The following is a 19837-nucleotide window of genomic DNA, read 5'->3' as shown; positions in this document are numbered from 1 at the left end:
TGTTAATTTCATTTCTTCAATTTACCACCACAAAAACTATTTTCTCCCAAAATTATTGTTTTCAAAATTTCTTGATGTTATTAACTATATTATTTGAATATCACTCATTCTAGCTTTGGAACTTCTTGTATAAATTAAAAGACAAAATCTAACCAAAGCAATTGGCCGAAACTGTAATGGTATTATTTATTAGTTAATGTATGCTTTGGTCAGAATTTGTCTTTTAATTTAAACTATATTATTATTATTATTATTATTATTATTATTATTATTATTAGTAGTAGTAGTAGTAGTAGTAGTAGTAGTAGTAGTAGTAGTATCTCCATAGCTAAGAGATTAGCGTACGCGTCTGTGGCGTGGGGTACCTGGGTTCGATTCCCAGTAGGAGCTCATGTGTTTCGGATTCCACGTTAATCAGTACGTCCACTTTTCATACAGCTTAGCTGCTGAAACGGACGTTAAACTCAAAATCAACTCAACTCAATAATAATAATAATAATAATAATAATAATAATAATAATAATAATAATAATAATAATAATAATAATAAACGACACAATGTAAGGAGTGAAAGGCAAGAAACCATATAAAAACTGCATGCGATCATATGAAGTCGGAACCTCTCCTTTCAGTGTAATTACCAGTGAGACACTAAACCATAAATAAAACAGTAATATAACGGTCTTATTGATGGTGTTCCTGAAAATATGGGATATATTGTAGAGTGGTGTTACACTGGATTATTTAATTATCATTGAGTAACATGTATTTCTTATTCTATATACATGTATTGTAGTTATTTATTATAATATTTCAAATGATGTGTGTCTTTTAGTCCAGGGCTTCTACATATTTTCTCAGCTTTAAATATGTTTGTGTAGAGCACAGCCTATACAATTGTTATTGAAATCTGTAACCAGTCTTTCTTGTTCGCTTTACTGCTTTATAACCAGCGGAAGAAAACAGCTATAAAGGAACTTCAGGTGTCAATCAACTATTGAGCTGCTGCGTGACGCACGTGGGGAGGGCTCCTCCTCTACATATTTCCCCCTTCTCAATGCTGTTTGCTATGAACGAACGGTGGTGTGGCTTTCTCCGAAGCAATTGTTATGGCAATGATGTTCTATCTGAAATGTTGGTAGACACTGTTTTTGTCAATTTTCCATCCTAATTTCTGTGAACTGTTTAAACAGAATAGTTTATGAAATGAGAAATGCTTGAGAGGAGACGTTTTAAAGAGTACGCTCACAGTTGCCGACATTTTCTTACACATTCTGTTGAGAGTTGGATACCTGGAAATAACCAAAAATCGTCCCGAAAAAACCCCTTGACCATAAAAAATATCGTCATATCGATCAACGTTATTTCTATCTAATTACTGACACGTCTCGGGAAAACGTTTCTTATGCTACTTAGATTGAATTATGTCAGATTCATTGCAATAAGATGTAAAATATTGTTGTTATTTTTAAAAAATCCAAATTATTGGAAACATTTCGTCCCGTTTAAACCCCTCAAAATTATAGATATGTATAAATATGTTATTTATTAAAATCAATTAACGAAACTTTCTATAACAATGTTTCTCACAGTCCTTTACCAATCTCAACAAAATTTATTCGAAAATATAAACTTTTTTGTCCTTCGACTTTTTCGCCTCACAGAAAGATGCCTTGGTGATATGTAATGAACAAAATACATTTTGTTTCTTAAAAAACAACAAAATATTTATTTGTGAATAGATAATAGGGTCGATAAAGCTTTTTATACTTATTTCTTTGTAAAACGGTGACATCAAAAGTCATTTTTGCAAAAATAGTGATATTTTAGGAAATATATCATGACATTCCGAAAACTAAATTAGAACAGAACGTGTTGATGGCAATAGCATATTCATAGTTTTATTGCTTCACGCATTTCTTCAGATCAAGATTTAGTCAATATAGTATAGAGAGGAGCAAATAAATCAAAGTTAGAAAATATAGAATGTATCTATTGTTTCGTCCTTTTTAGACCCCTAGCAGCTAAAGATAGATAGATAGATAGATAGATAGATAGATAGATATAGATATAAATGAAGGTGACTATGTGACTTCCTATCTCTTGAACCACCCGACCGATCTCGATCAAATTTTCAACATAGAGTAGGTTCGGGTCTAGGATGGTTTTCATCATTTCACTTTGACGGTACAACTTAGGGGAAAGGGATGGGGAGATATATAAAAATGATCGAAAATGACCGATATTAGTGTCGAATTCATAGTTTTCGGGGTCACTGAGATGAACAGTGACACTTCCGATGCCGTTTAAATACAAATTCAGTCCACAATAGTAATATTTTATTTTTTATTTATATAAATTACTTATTATTTTCTGATTTTCTTTATATTTTTTTAGTTTCTATCGATTTGAGAGCTGTTTTCTTATTGTAACCTAGCGAAGCGTGTAATTGACGCTAGTAATTGTATAAAATAATAAATAAAAAGAAAAATAATATTAATTTCCGCAAAGTATTTTGAAAAATCGACAGATTTGATTTCCAGTTTAGCGTTCCTTCCAGCAGCAAGTTATGAGACGTGGAGCTATAGCTTAACGTGGGATGCGAATGGTATGAGGTCCCGTCGGGAATCGAACCAGGATCTCGTACGCTAAAAGTACGTACACTAACCGCTAAGTTATGAGGAAGCTCTCGAGAAAGAAGAAAAAAACAGAACTAACATCTTTAATATTAACATTGGAATAATGGAAGAAATTTCTTATTGAGGAGTATACCTACCTTTCCTACCTTTACCTGGTAAAACAAAAATCTTGAAAAAGTTTTGATCTTGGGTTCACTGTACAAAAATAAATCAGGGTTTGAACATGTTTGGACTTTTTTATAGAAAAAAAATTGTGGTGATCGTTTAACATGCCCTAAAATGTAGTGAAATGTTCTTCCAGTGAACAAAAAAGTATCTCTAATGTCTCCTGAGAATGGTTATAGAAACTACCCTAAGAGAGTTTAAAACGTGTCTGAATTCCAGATATATCCAATGAGTATACGGAAAGAAACGACTTGGAAGTGTGTAAATGCTAATGTGAAAGTATCTCACCCCTGTTTAAAAGTCGTTAACGTGCCCATGTACTCGTTTTATACATTTACGAACATGATTCTAGATACAGCTGAATACCAATTTACACACAAGTATTTAACAAATCTAAAAGACGATAACATATTGCAATGATACTAATAATAATAATAATAATAATAAGAACATTATTATTACTGTATTATTATTATTATTATTATTATTAATAATAATAATAATAATAATAATAATAATAATAATAATAATAATAATAATAATAATAATAATAATAATATGAAGTAATAACAAGAAAGGTCGATAATATCTGACTAGAATTGGCTGGCTTCAGTGAATAACCGGCTAAGTCAAAAGCAAATTATACAGGAGAGCACTTTAAAGTTAAATTTTACAACAGTTACCATGCTAATTTTGACATAACAAAATGCTGTAATTTCCTCAATTTTATGAATTCGCCTTAGCCGCTTCTACACAATGTAGAACTCACCGAAACAACCTTATACCTGTAAAATATCAATTTTTTAAAAAAGTAGACTTAGCCGGTTATTCACTGGAACCAGCCAATTTATCCCTTAAAATGATGTCGTAGTGCAGAGTTATATGCAGCTTCAGAATTAAATAAATCTACGACTGTATGTTGCGTTTCCTTTTATAATTTAGGAAACCTGTAGAAGAGACAACGTTAACTATTGAAAGTCTAGCTCGTATTACATGAAAAAAAAAATGTGTGTTACGTGTTTGTCTGAATGCAATTCGAAAATACAGTTCTGAGAGTAGCGTTTCATACCTGAGTTCGTCACGTGTGAGTTTATGCTACAAATAGTTTGTGATCATTGATTTATGATGACTGTCAGTTCGTGTTTTGTCATCGCACATGAGCGAGGTATATCATGGCCGGTGAACGATGATATCTGACAGCTTTGGACAAGGCCAAGGCGAGCGAGCAGAAGACAGCAGGCCAACCAACCTTAGGCTCAGAACCTGTCGCGTCTCCATGGTAACCAACGCACATTGCCAAACTTTCATTCACCTCCTCTCACCCTCAACGAGGAAGCAGACGAGTCTTCCCTTGCGCGAGAAGCACATGGCAACACCGCACTCCTCAGTCGTCCTCGCGAGCTGAGCTGTCAGAAATCATCGTTCGCCGGCCAGGGTATAGTACTCTGAAACGTACTACTGCAAGGAAGAGGCTTAGAACTCACTGTCAGTGTTTAGACGGGATAGGTTTGTAGGAGCTGCATTGTCCAGATGGGTGAACAATATTCCATTTTAGGAGAAATTATTGCTTTGTAGAAAGTTTTGAAAACCCTTAGGGCAGCTTCTATTTATCTATTTCTTGTTAAAATGCATTCTAGACACTTTTTTTGGTTCATGATAGAACACTTCAGAACATTTTTGAACATATTAAACACATTGGCGGATCTAGAAGGTAAAACGGGGGGAAGGGGCAGCCGAACCCAGACTATGATAAGTGTATCATGAGTTTATTACAAACTTTAAAAAATACATAAATAATACCTTAAATTATTTTTGTCACTTATGAAACTGCGAGAAGGAGCCTAGGCCTCTCCGACCCCGGGTTATATCCGCCAGTGCAGGGCCGTAACTCTTGGGGGCAGGAGGGGCAACTGCCCCTCCAGGAAAGCTCCCCGCCGTTCGAAGGAGCCCACTTTAAGACAAAATTTTCTTACTCGATATACGATACGAACATGAAATTATAAATGAAGCATTAAATAGGTTCACTATATTACATAAACAAAACAGCACACAAAAGGTAAATAAAACAAATCTGAGTCGTGGGCCCATTTCAGTAAACAATGTCTACTATTAGGGGCCCTAGAAATAATATTTATTCGTATGGCTTTGAGATTTGTCAATATTGTTCCCTTAATTTATTTGCCATGTATGGAATGGGCCCAGAGGCGTGCAAGAGGGGCACAAGCACCAGGGGTTCTACAAAGAGTAAGAGTAAGATAGAAAGAAGGCCTATTTTCGAATTAGCGGGAAGGCCCAAAACTAATTTTTCTAGGGGTCCCAAATATTAATGCTTGTTCCCCCCCAGAAAAAATCTAAGCTACGGCGCTGCGCCAGTGGTTAAACAATGATCAAAAGTTGTTTCTAAGAAAAGATGTCCAAATCAAGTTCAAAAGCTGTTTTTTTCTTTTCTTCTTCTTTTTTCTTTCTTTCTTTCTTTTTTCTTTCTTTCTTTCTTTTTTTTTTTTTGCAATATTTGATATAGGAACTCCCGATTACTAGAGAAGAACAAAACCATTCACCTACGCTGGCGTCATAACTTTGTTTATCACAAGACTCCTCAATCAGAGACACTCCGAATTTGTTTTAAGATACTTCTTGTCCCTCAATCACTCAACCTCAGTTAACCCTCATCATGACGTATTGAAGTTTATAGAGTGAATGAAATTTTATTTAAACCCATGACGTAGTCTACTTGTATCTCTGGCGTTTTCTACTTCCATTTACTACACTGTAAAAAAAATTTAAAAAAAAAAAACACCATTGAAACAGTTTTAGTACAGATGTTGAGGGAAAAAGTGATAAAATAATGCTAATAAAGTGTGATTCGCGTGTTCAAAAACGTTACTTTTCTGAAACCAGTATCTAGTATGGTATATTTAAAACAATTCTTCTCGGCAAACAGTTCGCAAACAAAGAGATGACATACATTTTGCATATTTTGTACATACATCTGGGACATACTTGGACAACGTAGCATGTACAAGCGGTGAATATGTGTCATCTGGAGGTGTTCAAAGAGTATCGGTAATGTGTGTAGTGCCCTACTGTGTTCTAAAAGTAGTTTCTGTATATTTTGCAGTGTATGTGTACGTCATTCATTAGGCACTCCAATTAGAATATGATTGACAGTATAAAAATATACAGGGTGTTCAGAATGGGACTGACGGGTTTTAAAAGTGTATAGTTTTAATATGGTCAGAGATACAGAAGAAAATAAAAACACGCATTTTAAAGGAGAACTCAATAAGTTTATTTGGTTTTACAAGTCATTCTAACTCAGTGTAACTCCACGCGAGCTCCATTTGTAACTCTTACAATATCTAGCCTGAACTCAATCTCTTTCCACGTATTCTGTAACATCTAGGTGTTGCTGAAGCAATCGCATTCCTAATATGGTTCTTCAGTTCATCAAGGTTAAGCACCTTTTCACCAGAATACACAAGGTCTTCCACATACCCCCACAGGAAGAAGTCCAGGGGGTAACATCAGGAGAGCGTGGAGGCCACCTAATTGGCCCATCACGGCCTATCCAACGACCAGGAAATTTAGTATCAAGGTACTCCCTCACTTGTAGGCTTCAATGTGGTGGGGCACCATTCAATTGGAATATCACTTGAGGTTGCAAATGTCGTAACTGAGGAACAGCAAAGTGTTGAAGCATGTCTAAGAACACATTTCCTGTTATGGTTTGCTCTATGAAAAAGAACTGCATTATGTGTTAAAACACACCAAACATTCAATTTGAGACTGTCTCTAGAATTGTTCTATGTACGCATGCGGATTCTCGGATCCCCATATCCTAACATTGTGTCTGTTAACACAGCCAGACAAGTGAAAAGTTGCCTCATCAGAGAACGTTCAATAGGAAATTATGGTCATAATCAATCCTGTCCAGAATTCCAAAATTGCTCTCTGTGGCTTATCGTTGGGTTTATTTTCTTGCAACAATTGCACCTTATACGCGCGCAAACGTAATTGTTTGTGTACCACATCGTGCACTGTTGACTTTGGGAATGCCAATTGCCTGCTCGCTGAGCGAATTCACTTCCTTGGGCTACGTGAGAAACACTCTCTTACTGCTTCCACATTTTTTTCTGACACGCGATTTACCACCGCTGTGTTGTTTTACTACACTTCCCGTTGATAAAAAATGATCCTTCCACGCCTGGATACTGTTGTGTGATGGAGGATCCTTGTGGCAAACACGTTGAAAGTTTCGTTGAACTTGAACAACATTGTTTTGTTTCTGCAAACTACTGCCTTTTCGACTGCCGACGCCATTTCTGTTTATTGGCGATACTAGCGCCGTCACCAGTAGTTGCTCAAGTATGGAAATTTGCTGAACAAAACTTTTTGAGTTTTCCTTCAACATAAATGTTTTTTTTTCTTTTCTTCTGCATCTCTGACCATATTGAAATTATACACTTTTTAAAACCGTCAGTCCCATTCCGGACACCCTATATTTCATTATGTTCTTATGGTTAACGATGTTGAAATCCGCTTTTTTAGCTCTTTGATTCATGTGAGAAATATTTATTTTTTTCTTTGAAATGAATTTAAATTTTAATGCTTTTATTTTTACCGATTTCTTCAAATTTATTTAAGTGTTCCGTACTCCGAAAAAATTAAATTTTTGGTTCCATTTAATAATAAAATTTAATTCAAGCAATGTTAAATGTATATTGTGGGAAATTCATGTATATATTGGAAATTCATTTTGTGTAAGCAAAGAAAATTTAACCACTTTTAAAGGGATATATGTAAATGTTATTTAAGATATATAATTCAACGTATTATTTTATGTATATTAATAATATCATTCGTTCCATGACAATAATACTTTTAAATTGTTACTTACAGGGATACCATGGACGATCCGCACCATCGAGCAACAAGGTTTCCATCTCCAGGATTAGGAGCTAAATTTTCTCCAACAGCGGCTGAGTATTTTATGCGATCAGATCTCGGAAACGGTCTAAGATCAGCGGCTGCCTTTGTTCCCCCTTTAGTCCCAAGGTCATACGATCCATTCTTCAACAGTTCAGCAGCACGAACTATGTTTGGTGATCTTATGGCCGCACCTTACGCAACCGGTCCTTTGACTTTACCAGTGAAATTTGTGGTCCCTCCGCTAGTCAGTGGTACCAGCAACAGTAACACTGAATCTCTGTTGAGAAGTGGGCGTGGCTTTTGGTGCAACGATGACAGTGTGATCAGTAGGCGAGTTGTTGGAGGAGGTTTCTCTCCCATTATGACTTCAGACAGTAGTAACATGGCCTATTCTTGCCTGACTCTTCCTCCACCAGTATGTCCTTATCAAGCAATGGACAGTTTCCGAGCTGCAACAGGCATAGGTTCTGATAAACCCGCAACATTTGTTTCTTCAAGCGAAAACGAAGCGTCGGTATCCTCCAAATCAAGTGTTACTGTTTCTTCAGGGATATCAATGACTGTATCAGAAGGGAGCGTTCGGGAAAGATCAGAAACTCTCCCTAATTCAAGGACTGGAGTCTTAGATCTGTCCAAGTTTAAGTGATAACAAATATTGAGAAATATTCTCAACAACATTTGTGTAACTTATTTTCAGTGCTAGTCATGTAGACAGAAATATCAGTATTAAGTTGTCCAGAAGTGATTTAAAATATAAAGTGATACATGCATTGTTCATTTTATTTAAAGATTAATAAAACATTTAAATGTAGATGTTTACTTGTATATTTTTTCACTATTAACAATTCCACAACTATTCCACCATAAAAAATATATTGTTTATGTATATGTCTATTGTGAGTTTAGCTCTTTAGTACGAGGGTCGTTCAATAAACAATTTGGTTCGCATACTAATAGATGGCGCTAACGTACGTAATCGTAAAATTTCCTTTACTTGAGTAAATAATATGTGGTCTCAAGCCACTCTGGCAGTAATTGTTTCCTTAAACAGGAGTGTTTTGAGAACAGTAAAAAATTCATAAAATTGGAATTTGTGGTATGATTCAGTCCTTTTTTCTGAAAGGAAAGCAGGGAAGGAAATTCATGACAGGATTTTAGCAACTTTTGGTGATTCATATTCTTCCTTTGATTTAGGTTTCTGGGCTTTCGGCATCGAATGCCATTTAGCCCTTCACGTTTTGAGGGATGACGTCCCTCGGCTAGAATACTACCCGGGGAAAGGGAAGGAAGGAAGCGTCCTGGAACCTATAAGTTAGGTACCACCCCAGCATTTACCTCGTGTGAATAAGGAAGACCCAGGAAAACCTCATTCAGGGTGACTGGCCTGAAAAGCGTTTTACATTTTTTCGACCGAGTGCCCCCACCGGGAATCGAACCTGCGACCGCTCGCACCGAAGGTAACAGCGTTAGCGACTACGCTACACGGAGCCACGTCCTTCCTTTGAAACTGTTCGACTTTGGGTAAATGAATTTTAGAGTGCCAAAACAATAATTGAAAATGCTCAACGTCCTGGAGCCCCAGAATCAACTATAACACCCGAAATCATTGATAATATTAAAGATTTGGTTTCAGCCGACAGAGGAGTGACTCAAACTCAAAACTTTCCTATCAGGACGAAAATTTGAATCAAATGAATAGGTCACGTAGGAAGTAAACGAGTATTTTGAAAGGATTAAGGAAACTTATTTCCGCGAAGGAATCGCAAAGCTGGAACAAGTGCTTTGAGCTTCAAGAGGACTATGTCGAAAAATAAAGTACGTTAAAAAAAAAGAACTTAAAATTGTTTTCTTTAATATCTAAGAAAGTTACTTGCCAAACCACTCTCGTATCTTGGTAAAATTTAACATTTCACTTTTAATTAACCATATGGGATCAGAAATTCCTGTCTTTGAAGTCAGGAATTGAAGTTATAGATAATGCATTGCATTGCATTTCTAGTATTACTAAATAGAAGAAAACAAAATACTGAAAACTATAATACGTTAAAAATTATAGATTGTATTCAATTAATAAGAATTTTAGGAATGATAAAAAATGAATCTAAACATCACGATCTTGGCTAATACTGTAATTAGTTTTACACAACCTCTAACGACTGCTTCCAGGAAACTTTTTATGGCCTATGCTGAAAACACAATTTACTCACAATGGCAACAAGAAGTTTGATGGATCAATTTTTGGTTGGGTTATTTACCATACTAATTGTTGACACTTGATGATGTACTGTATAGTAAATAGTGAACTATCAGCAAATAAGTACATCATACTGAGTTAAGTGATAGTTTGGGTTTAGCTTCACTATATATAGTTCTCCAGATATAACACCTACACGAAAATTTTTGATTGAAATTTATTGGATATTTTGGACCAGGGCCCACAAAGTTTATGAACGGCCCCTAAGTGAAGTTTACGTATTTTTTACGGAATAAGTACATCATACTGAGTTAAGTGATAGTTTGGGTTTGGCTACACTATATGTAGTTCTCCAGATATAACATCTACACGAAAATTTTTGGTTGAAATTTATTGAACTTTTTGGACCAGGGCCCACAAAGTTTTTGAACGGCCCCTAAGTGGAGTTTACGTATTTTTTTTACGGAGTAAGTACATCATACTGAGTTAAGTGATAGTTTGGGTTTGGCTACACTATATGTAGTTCTCCATATAAGTCCAACACGAAAATTTTTGATTGAAATATATTGGAGTTTTTGGACCAGGGACCACAAAGTTTATGAACGGCCCATAAGTGGAGTTTACGCATTTTTTTACGGAATAAGTACATCATACTGAGTTAAGTGATAGTTTGGGTTTGGCTACACTATATGTAGTTCTCCAGATATAAGGCCTATAAGGCGTATGTGCCTACTTAAGTGGGTTTCAAACATGAGAACTGGCAATCTAACAAGGAGAAAGCATAGTTTGGTAAGTGAACTTCGTGGCAATTTTTTGTGCGGTGGTAGTGCATATTTAAAGAGTTAATATTGCAAACTGGGAGAGCGCAATGGCCAAAAATTACGGAGAAAAGCCGTTTTAAAGTTTTCTACTCGCTGTATATATCGTACGACGTGCTACTTTAGCAAGCGACGGTGTGGCAGAGTGAGTAAAACCTGTAACTTATGTGTAAAGTATCCCGGGTTTGATTCCTGTTCGAGTCACATTTTTTTGCTTCAACCAATAAAGTAGGCATTTATAACTATAAGTAAAATGTTAATTAACCGTATGTTTATAATGAATAAAACAATAGAAATTTTCAAATCACTTATAAAATCTTTCTATGTTCCATGTTAACTGGCAAACAAAATTTAATCTTTTCCGTAAATATACTGATATCACGAGTTCTATTATGGTTATGACCAGTGGCGTATTTACGATTTTATTTCGGGAGGGCTTTGCCAACTTTATTCCTGGAAATGTGGGGCTTAAGCCCGGAAGCACCCCCTTAAATACGCCACTAGGTACGACAGTCATTGTAATAAATGTTCTTGATGCTTCGTGTCTACATCTGTTGACAGTTTGCGAATTACAAAGGAGTTGAGGGGGAAATTCCCTTTGCTAATACTGGATGTTGCTATAACAAAGGAGATTTCCTCCTCATTCCCCTTGTAATTCTCACACTATCTACAGATGTAGACACGAAGCTTCAAGAACATTTTTACACAACGACTGCGGTAACAATAATATTTACGGAATAGATTAAATTTTGTTCCTACCGGAGTTAACATGGAACATTGAAAGATTTTACAAGTGATTTGAAAATTTCTATTGTGTCATTCATTATAAACATATAGCGAATTAATATTTTAGTTATAGTTACAAATAGCTACTTTGTTAGTTGAAGCAAACAACAGATGTATGACTCGAACAGGAATAGAACCCCGAACACTTTACTTATGAGCCAAAGATTTTCCTCACTTTGCTATGCCGACACTTGGTAAACGTGTGCGTCGTACAATATATGCAGCAAGTAGAAAACTTTAAGACGTTTTTTCTCCGTTATTTTTGGCCATTGCGGGGCCGCGGTGGCTCAGTGGTAGAGCGTTCACCTCTGGTACTTGAGGTCCCGAGTTCGATCCCAGCCCCCGCCAAGTGAACTTTGTGGTGGACAAACACCGTGTGCGTGGGTTTTCTCGGCGTTCTCCAGTTTCCTCCCACTTTCCTCATCCCACCATTTCATTCATTACTCATCATCACCGTCTCCTTTAGCCTAACCGGCATAATCGTGGGACGTAAAACTCAAAGATTTCATTTCATTTTTTTTTTTTTTTTTTTTTTTTGCCATTGCGCTCTCCCAGGTTGCAATATTAATTCTATAAATGTGCACTAGCAACTCGTAAAAAATGGCCCTGAAGTTCACTTACTAAAGTCTGCCTTCACCTTGTAAGTGAAACTGGCTACTTGGTCATGCGAAGTAATCTATCCATAAGCCATTATTGTTTCTTCTGTGCTTTTAATATGTTTAAAAAATTATACAGTATAGAGTGGGCCAAAAGCAGCCTTACACTTAGTAGGTGTGCACTGTTTAAGTCCGACCTAAGGATAAATTTGATGAAATATAATAAAGAGTGATTGCCTTTAACGACTGGTTTATTTGTTATAAATTAAACTATCAAAATACGGATTTATATAAATCATATCCTGCTTCCCCTTCTCATGAGTATTGGAGTTTTTGTTTCATAAAGTAGCTGTAATAATAAATAAACAGAACATGGGTATATAAAAAATAAATAATATTGATGATTTATCAGTGGCGGATTCAGAAGTTCAATGCTGGGAAGCTACCTGTTTCTCAAGGGAAACTGTGACTCTTTTTCAACAAGAGTGTATTTTCGGTAACATTTTGCGTCCCTTCCATCCTTCTGGGCAAGAATGATGAGATATAAGAACTGTCCGAAGACTTCTTTTGTGATGATGCGCCGCTTTACACACGGCACCAAAGTAAATGTACTGTAACTTTGCACAGGCGCGTATCCAGAAATTTTCAATGGGGGGGGGGGAGCTGAAAATTTTGGGGCAAAACTGAATACAACATAGGCCTATTTTGTGTTGAACATGAATCCAGATATGCAAGTATGGCTATTACACACACACATACACACACGCACACATATGCATACATTAACAAACATGCGCAGGAGACAGGTGCCAATAACACAGAGAGCCCGGAATTGGAGTGGAAATGTTCCACTGCAATAACATATTCGCTTGTTAAAAGTGTTCGTTGGTGTGTATGTGTGTGTGTGTGTATGTGGTAGGGGGTCGAAGGTGAAGAGAGATGGATAATTCTGTTGCAAATATGGTGCCTTTCGTTCTGCATTTCGACAAGAGACGTTAGCTGACAATTTCGTGATTTTTTTTTTACTCATCGCTGCAAGTACATTAAAAAAAACTTTGCACTCAATGGGGGCGGGGGATAGAGCCGGGTGAGCCTCCCCTAAATACGCCACTGACTTTGCAGACTGCCAGACATATTCTGTATATTTACAAAATAAAAATAAACGATTTAAGTGCACATAGGTAATGGACAAGATATTGCCAAAACTGTTTGCTCTATAGTGTTTGATACTGATTATGAAGAGATTATTAAGTCTGTATTATTCTTCGTTGTCATCACTAGCTGAATTTTGTTGTAGAGTCACTCTCATAAATATGTGGATCCCTGAGTGCTATAATTCAATTAGTTGATGTCCATTTAATTCTCTCAAACGCCTGGATAGAAAGGCAACCCAACACACACGATCCAGGACTCCACGATGAAAGCAATTATAGTAGCACTGAAGAAGCAGGCGTTTGCTGTGGAGGAGTGGAGAACGAATCATTTCCCATTCTAAGATGAATCTCCATTGTTTTGATCATGTCGCAGAGGTGTTATCATGAGAGGGGGGCCATCGGAGCCAGGACCCCCAAATAATTTCCTGGACCCCCAAATGACCACTTTAAAAATATAATCGTAAGATTACCTCGCTTTAGTCCTTCAAAAATAACAAAGTTAACATATAATTAATAATTTACGGCAAATTATTTTCTGATCCTTACCAATCGAAAAATAGTATGGTATCTCTTGTAAGGAATGACCAAATGCCCAGCTTGTTACCACGTTTCTATTTAGTTTTTCAGTTTGGATTTCATTTTTTTTTTTTGTTACTTGATGTAAAACAAGAAGTGAGATATAGCTTTTAATAAAATAATTATGGTGTTTTTTAGTCACAAATAATAAATGAATACTTTTGTCAGGAAATCTTAAAGAAATTAAGTGAAGTTTCAAAGAAAATCAGTCTTATGTAGATACGTTCTGTGTAAAATGGCTTAAATTGAAATAGTTATGCACAAAGGTATAACATTTGATCCGGGGCAGTAGTTCTTGGGTAAGCATAATAAAAACTACCTGGTACAGTACATAATATTTATGGAAAAAAAGAAAAAAACCAGCGTTTTTAGTTTTCCGGAGAGAAACCAAAATTTTCCGTTTTTTTAAGGCCTCAAAATCACTAGCTGTAACACAATTTTTGGCTTTGTACATTGTGGGTGTCCCTTTGAAAAACGATGGGCCCCTCCTAGAAAAACCTGCTGTCTACGCCCCTGCCATGTCGAGACCTGGTTAGTGTGATATATATTTACTTCAAATAAGTATAACGTTACTAATTTCAGATATGCAAAATAGTTAGAAATACATTAATTACTTGCCAGAATGAATAAGTAAGTCGAGCATCAAAGTAAATATATGTAAATTAACACTATCAATGTAATAATCAAACGGTTCTTCGACAACAGACATAGCCTTAGTCAGCTGTTGTCAAGAACGCAATACGACATCACAAACTTATGGAGGAAGAAAATGACAGATATTTTTCAGGTAAAAAATCTTATAACATTTATTTATACGAACTATTAACATCTCTTAATGGGACATGTAGAACAGTATATGATGTACAGAGCCGTAGCTAAGGCGGGGCCAGCGGGGCGCCCGCCCGGGCGCTGATAGCAAGGGGGCGCCGAACGAGAAAGGAGAAAGAAAAAGTCGTGTTGAACATGAGTAAAAGGCGAGTCGCCCCCAGAAAGTATTGGCGCCCTATTAGATAAATATTGCTGTCGGTTATCAATGAAATACATAGATTTCTTAAAAATTTTCTTGCTCGCTTCGCTCGCAATCCAAGAGTTTAAATAAGTCACAACAAGTTTTTACTTATTACTTTAAGATTTATTATAGATGACATGTTGTATACAAGGTGGCGAGTAATGATTTATAGTGTACGCAGGAGCATTTTCAAAATCAGAAACGAGCAAAGTTGTGTTCGGCGTTTTGACAGTGATGGATTTGCTTAGTTCAAAACGTTTTTCTACCCAATCGGATTAATCATGATGCACAGTGGGGCCAAAGCACTGAATTCTTGGCAAAAATAAGAATTCACAATATGAAGCAGAAAATTGAAAGAAAATCAATTAGTTTGGTGTATGCAGTGGCTACAATAATGTTATTTCGACATTATTTAATCAAAAACATAGAGTTTTATATTATAAAAGGAAATATTACTTATATTCGCGCCTAAATTATATAACAGATTATATGGTTGGCATAAAAACAAACGCGTGGGCAATATGCTTTGATTTGGCAATTTACGGTTGGCTTACATTTTTACGTATGAAAGGAAAAAGTGTACTTATTCATTTTACAACTGAAGAGTAATAAAATTGAAGAAAAGTTCTTGCTTCTCAAAATTATTTCAGTTTACGAGGATTCGTTATGACAATGAAGATGCAAGGATGCTTCAATACATAAAAATTATCTCATCACAAGTTCTTGATATGAATATATTATCAGATACATTAAACAAGTTATGATTTACAAGCATCAGTAACCTGTTCAGGTTGTTTCATATATTGCATCGTTCATTACGTGAGCTCATTTCAGAGCTTGATTCGAACGCTCTAAGCTGAAGCGAGCGGAGACTCATAACAGTTGATTCCAATGTCACTTCTTTGCACGCATCACAAAAAACACAATACTGAATCGATCAACACCATTTTAATATGGTTTTTCAATGCATCTACCTTGGCGTTTCAAAATGTCGCCACCACTAGAGTTAAGTTCTGTTGGTGAATGCCAGAGAAGTATGACTAGATGTTGGAAACAAGATGGGTACTGGGGGCGAAGCCCCCAACGAGGTCTGGGGGCAAAATTCCCAGAGTCGACCTATATTCAACTTTGTCACTGCGTGGATGGGGATTACACGTCTAATAACCTAACACTTGCTCTCACATTCATCCTAGCTCAATTCAAAAGCAGTATTGCATCCAGAATGCGGTTTTCCTCAAACATTTTCATGCGCTATATTTCCCAAAAGTACAAATATGCGCAGGTTTTCTCTTTGCATACATTAAGAACAATGTTTCTGTTACGACATATTAAAAACTGACAGACATATTATACCATATCCTAACTATATATAAAACTACATGAGCTGACATAAATTATTGAGCACTTCCTGTAGGGCTACAATGATTAAATTTGGCACGATTGTAGCTTTCCGGATCTAACCCACAGGAAAATTGTCAAAAGTGAATATTTTTAATTTTTAGGGGGTCTAAAGAGGGGATGAAAAATTTCCCCATGTTGTTTAAATGGACCTCTTTATGAACTTATAATCTCATGTTTTAGGTACTTAGAATTGGAATAGAAACTTGAAATTAGGTATGGTTACACATTTTCGTTAGCACTACCTAAGTAAATCAGTACAAGTAAAAAATTCCGACCTTAGAGTGGTTTTATAGGGAACTGAAAAATCTTTCCCATGTTATTTATATGGGACACCTTTTACACCCTCAAATTATTGAGCACTTCCTGCAGGGCTACAATGATGAAATTTGACATGATTATAGCTTTTCGGGACAAACCCACAGGAAAATTGCCAAATGTGAATATTTTTAATTTTTAGGGGGTCTAAAGAGGGGATGAAGAATTTCCCCATGCTATTTAAATGAGACATTTTCTGGACCTATAATCTCATGTATTAGGTACTTAGAATTGGAATAAAAACTTCAAATTCGGTATGCTTGTACGTTTTTGTTAGCTTTACCTAAGTAAATCATCACAAATAAAAATTTCTAAACGTAAAGTAGTTTTACGGTGAACTGAAAAATCTTTCCTATGTTATTTATAAGGGACTTCTTCTATACCCCAAAATGTTTAGGCACTTCCGGCAAGATTAGAATGATGAAATTTGGCATGATTTCAGCCTTCCAGGACTAACCGACAGAAAAATTGCCAAAAGTAAAACATTCCAACTTTAGAGTGGTTTTATAGGGAACTGAAAAATCTTTCCCATGTTATTTATATGGAATACCTTTTACACCCTCAAATTATTGAGCACTTCCTGCAGGGCTACCATGATGAAATTTGACATGATTATAGCTTTTCGGGACAAACCCACAGGAAAATTGCCAAATGTGAATATTTTTAATTTTTAGGGCGTCTAAAGAGGGGATGAAGAATTTCCCCATGTTATTTAAATGAGACATTTTCTGGACCTATAATCTCATGTTTTAGGTACTTAGAATTGGAATAAAAACTTCAAATTCGGTATGCTTGTACGTTTTCGTTAGCTTTACCGAAGTGAATCATCAGAAATGAAAATTTCTAAACGTAAAGTGGTTTTATGGGGAACTGAAAAATCTTTCCTATGTTATTTATAAGGGACTTCTTCTATACCCCAAAATGTTTAGGCACTTCCGGCAAGATTAGAATGATGAAATTTGGCATGATTTCAGCCTTCCAGGACTAACCGACAGAAAAATTGCCAAAAGTAAAAAATTCCAACTTTAGAGTGGTTTTATAGGGAACTGAAAAATCTTTCCCATGTTATTTATATGGGACACCTTTTACACCCTCAAATTATTGAGCACTTCCTGCAGGGCTACAATGATGAAATTCGACATGATTATAGCTTTTCGGGACAAACCCACAGGAAAATTGCCAAAAGTGAATATTTTTAATTTTTAGGGGGTCTAAAGAGGGGATGAAGAATTTCCCCATGTTATTTAAATGAGACATTTTCTGGACCTATAATCTCATGTTTTAGGTACTTAGAATTGGAATAAAAACTTCAAATTCGGTATGCTTGTACGTTTTCGTTAGCTTTACCGAAGTGAATCATTAGAAATGAAAATTTCTAAACGTAAAGTGGTTTTATGGGGAACTGAAAAATCTTTCCAATATTATTTATATGGGACGTCTTCTGAGTGACGTATTCGCTCACGGCCAACTGTACGTCGCACTTGGACGTGTCCGATCAAGGGATTCAGTTGTATTACTGGTTCAGTCTGAAAGAATAATTGAAGGAACCGCTTTTGTAAAGAATGTTGTATACCCACAACTTCTACGATAGTTCCTTTTAGTGAGTGATAGCTATGGAATTACCCAGGGAAGAACACCATTGGACTTTCATTTTGGAGTATGATACATGTCTGCTGCAAAAATTCCTTTTCACTTATACTTGATGGTAACATAAGAGTCTACGCAAAAAGAAATCCCTTTAAGCTTCTTTATGGAGAATGTTTGGTGCCTGTGCAAATACAAGTCATATTGAACTTCATTTTGACACTATGATACGAACCTTCCCAGACATAAATACCACTTACGTTCCAGTTTTTTTAGTATACGAAAGACATGACGAAGCAAAAGCTGTTTACAATTATTATTGGAAATCAACACTGTCACCCATCTCAAACAATTTAGAAGCACATAGTTTTTAATGTATTGAAATTTAATTTCTTATCGATAGTACAAAACGTTGTAAATAGTAGTAACTTTCCAGAACTGTTCTTCTAGTGAATTTGTATACAACCAAAGGTAGTTTTGTCAAGCTTAACAAAAAGTCCAAAATTAGACTTTTGAAAACAGCTCTTATTTGAAAAAGGATACATAATAATTGTTTTTAGTTGTTGCAATGGTCTTTCAAGAAGATTAATAAAAATTCAGCGTAGCATAACAACAAAAGCTGTTTTTCTTTTATATATATATAATGATTGGTAAGGTGAGTGTAGGGGCGCCGAATTCTACTTCGCCCCGGGCGCCAAAATTTCTAGCTACGGCTCTGATGTAGTACCAATATAAGAAAACATACCAATTTCTTCGAGTCACAATCTGTCTTTGAACACATTAACCCTGTCAGTCAACGTTTTCCAATTGCATACATATCTGCTGCACCATCTCATGACAATATTATGATGTCTTAAAGTTATTAGTCACATTTCTTAGCTAAAAATAACAGTGGTTGAAGCTATGATTTGCAATTTCAGTGCAAGTTTGAAACACTGTCAAGCCTTCTTTTTTTTAGTGGGTATTTTCCTTGTTAAGATAGTTAGGCAGAATAAGGCCAAATGCGAATTCGCATTCGCTTTAAATGACGGATATAGTTTTTATCTCGTGAATGATATTTGATAGGGTTAGGAAAATGAGCACTGGTCGAAGTGGAAAGATATCGAATCGTCAGCGCCCCCTATGGTTACACAAATCTATAGATTAAAGCAGAAAATGACTAGACACATACTTAGAAAATTAGAAGTTCGATAAATTATCACGTTGTGTAAGTAAATATTGAACCCTTTTAGGATTTCCACTTTTTGAGGTAAATTTTAGACTTTCACTCAAACAGCTACTGCTTCCTTACTATTTATCGTAGGATCATGGTTCATACCTCGTTTTTTTCAGGATAGATCATACTTTCCAACGGTATCACTCGCTTGTCCGTATTATACACCAGAAACGGGAAAATCGGAAAACCAGGAGATTTTTTTTTTAAATGAAATTTTTGTACCCCTCTGGCCCGGGCCTGGGTTCACATAGAGATCTGAATTTTTTAGAGTAAACACACTGTTATGTACTACCATGAGCAAAATAAATGACGCGTCTCTTTATTTTGAAATTTTTAAAAATATCTCTGTTTTCTTTATATGTTCGAAATTTCGGAAGGTTTCCCCAGCAGGACAGGTTAATAACAAACCCGTTTTTAATATTTGTGTAAGATATTAGCTTAAAATAAATAAATTA

At 35.8% G+C, this 19837-nt stretch overlaps 1 protein-coding gene across 1 annotated transcript in view; it reads left to right on the top strand.

Annotated features, from left to right (window-relative positions):
• The window catches only part of LOC145685603 (T-box transcription factor TBX6-like), a 212262-nt gene extending 203741 nt beyond the window's left edge, over positions 1-8521 (top strand). Inside the window, exon 7 of the mRNA XM_081757990.1 lies at positions 7704-8521. Coding sequence (XP_081614116.1) covers positions 7704-8379 — 676 coding nt within the window. The 3' untranslated portion in view covers positions 8380-8521. The remainder of the gene's footprint in view (positions 1-7703) is intronic.
• The last annotated feature ends 11316 nt before the right edge of the window (positions 8522-19837 follow it).

This window comes from Thermobia domestica, chromosome 5 (assembly GCF_964235325.1).
Source record: "Thermobia domestica chromosome 5, izTheDome1.hap1.1, whole genome shotgun sequence".
NCBI classification, from domain to species: Eukaryota; Metazoa; Arthropoda; class Insecta; order Zygentoma; family Lepismatidae; genus Thermobia; species Thermobia domestica.
The sequence above is the reverse complement of the archived record's forward strand: the minus strand, read 5'-3'. Positions and strand labels throughout refer to the sequence as shown.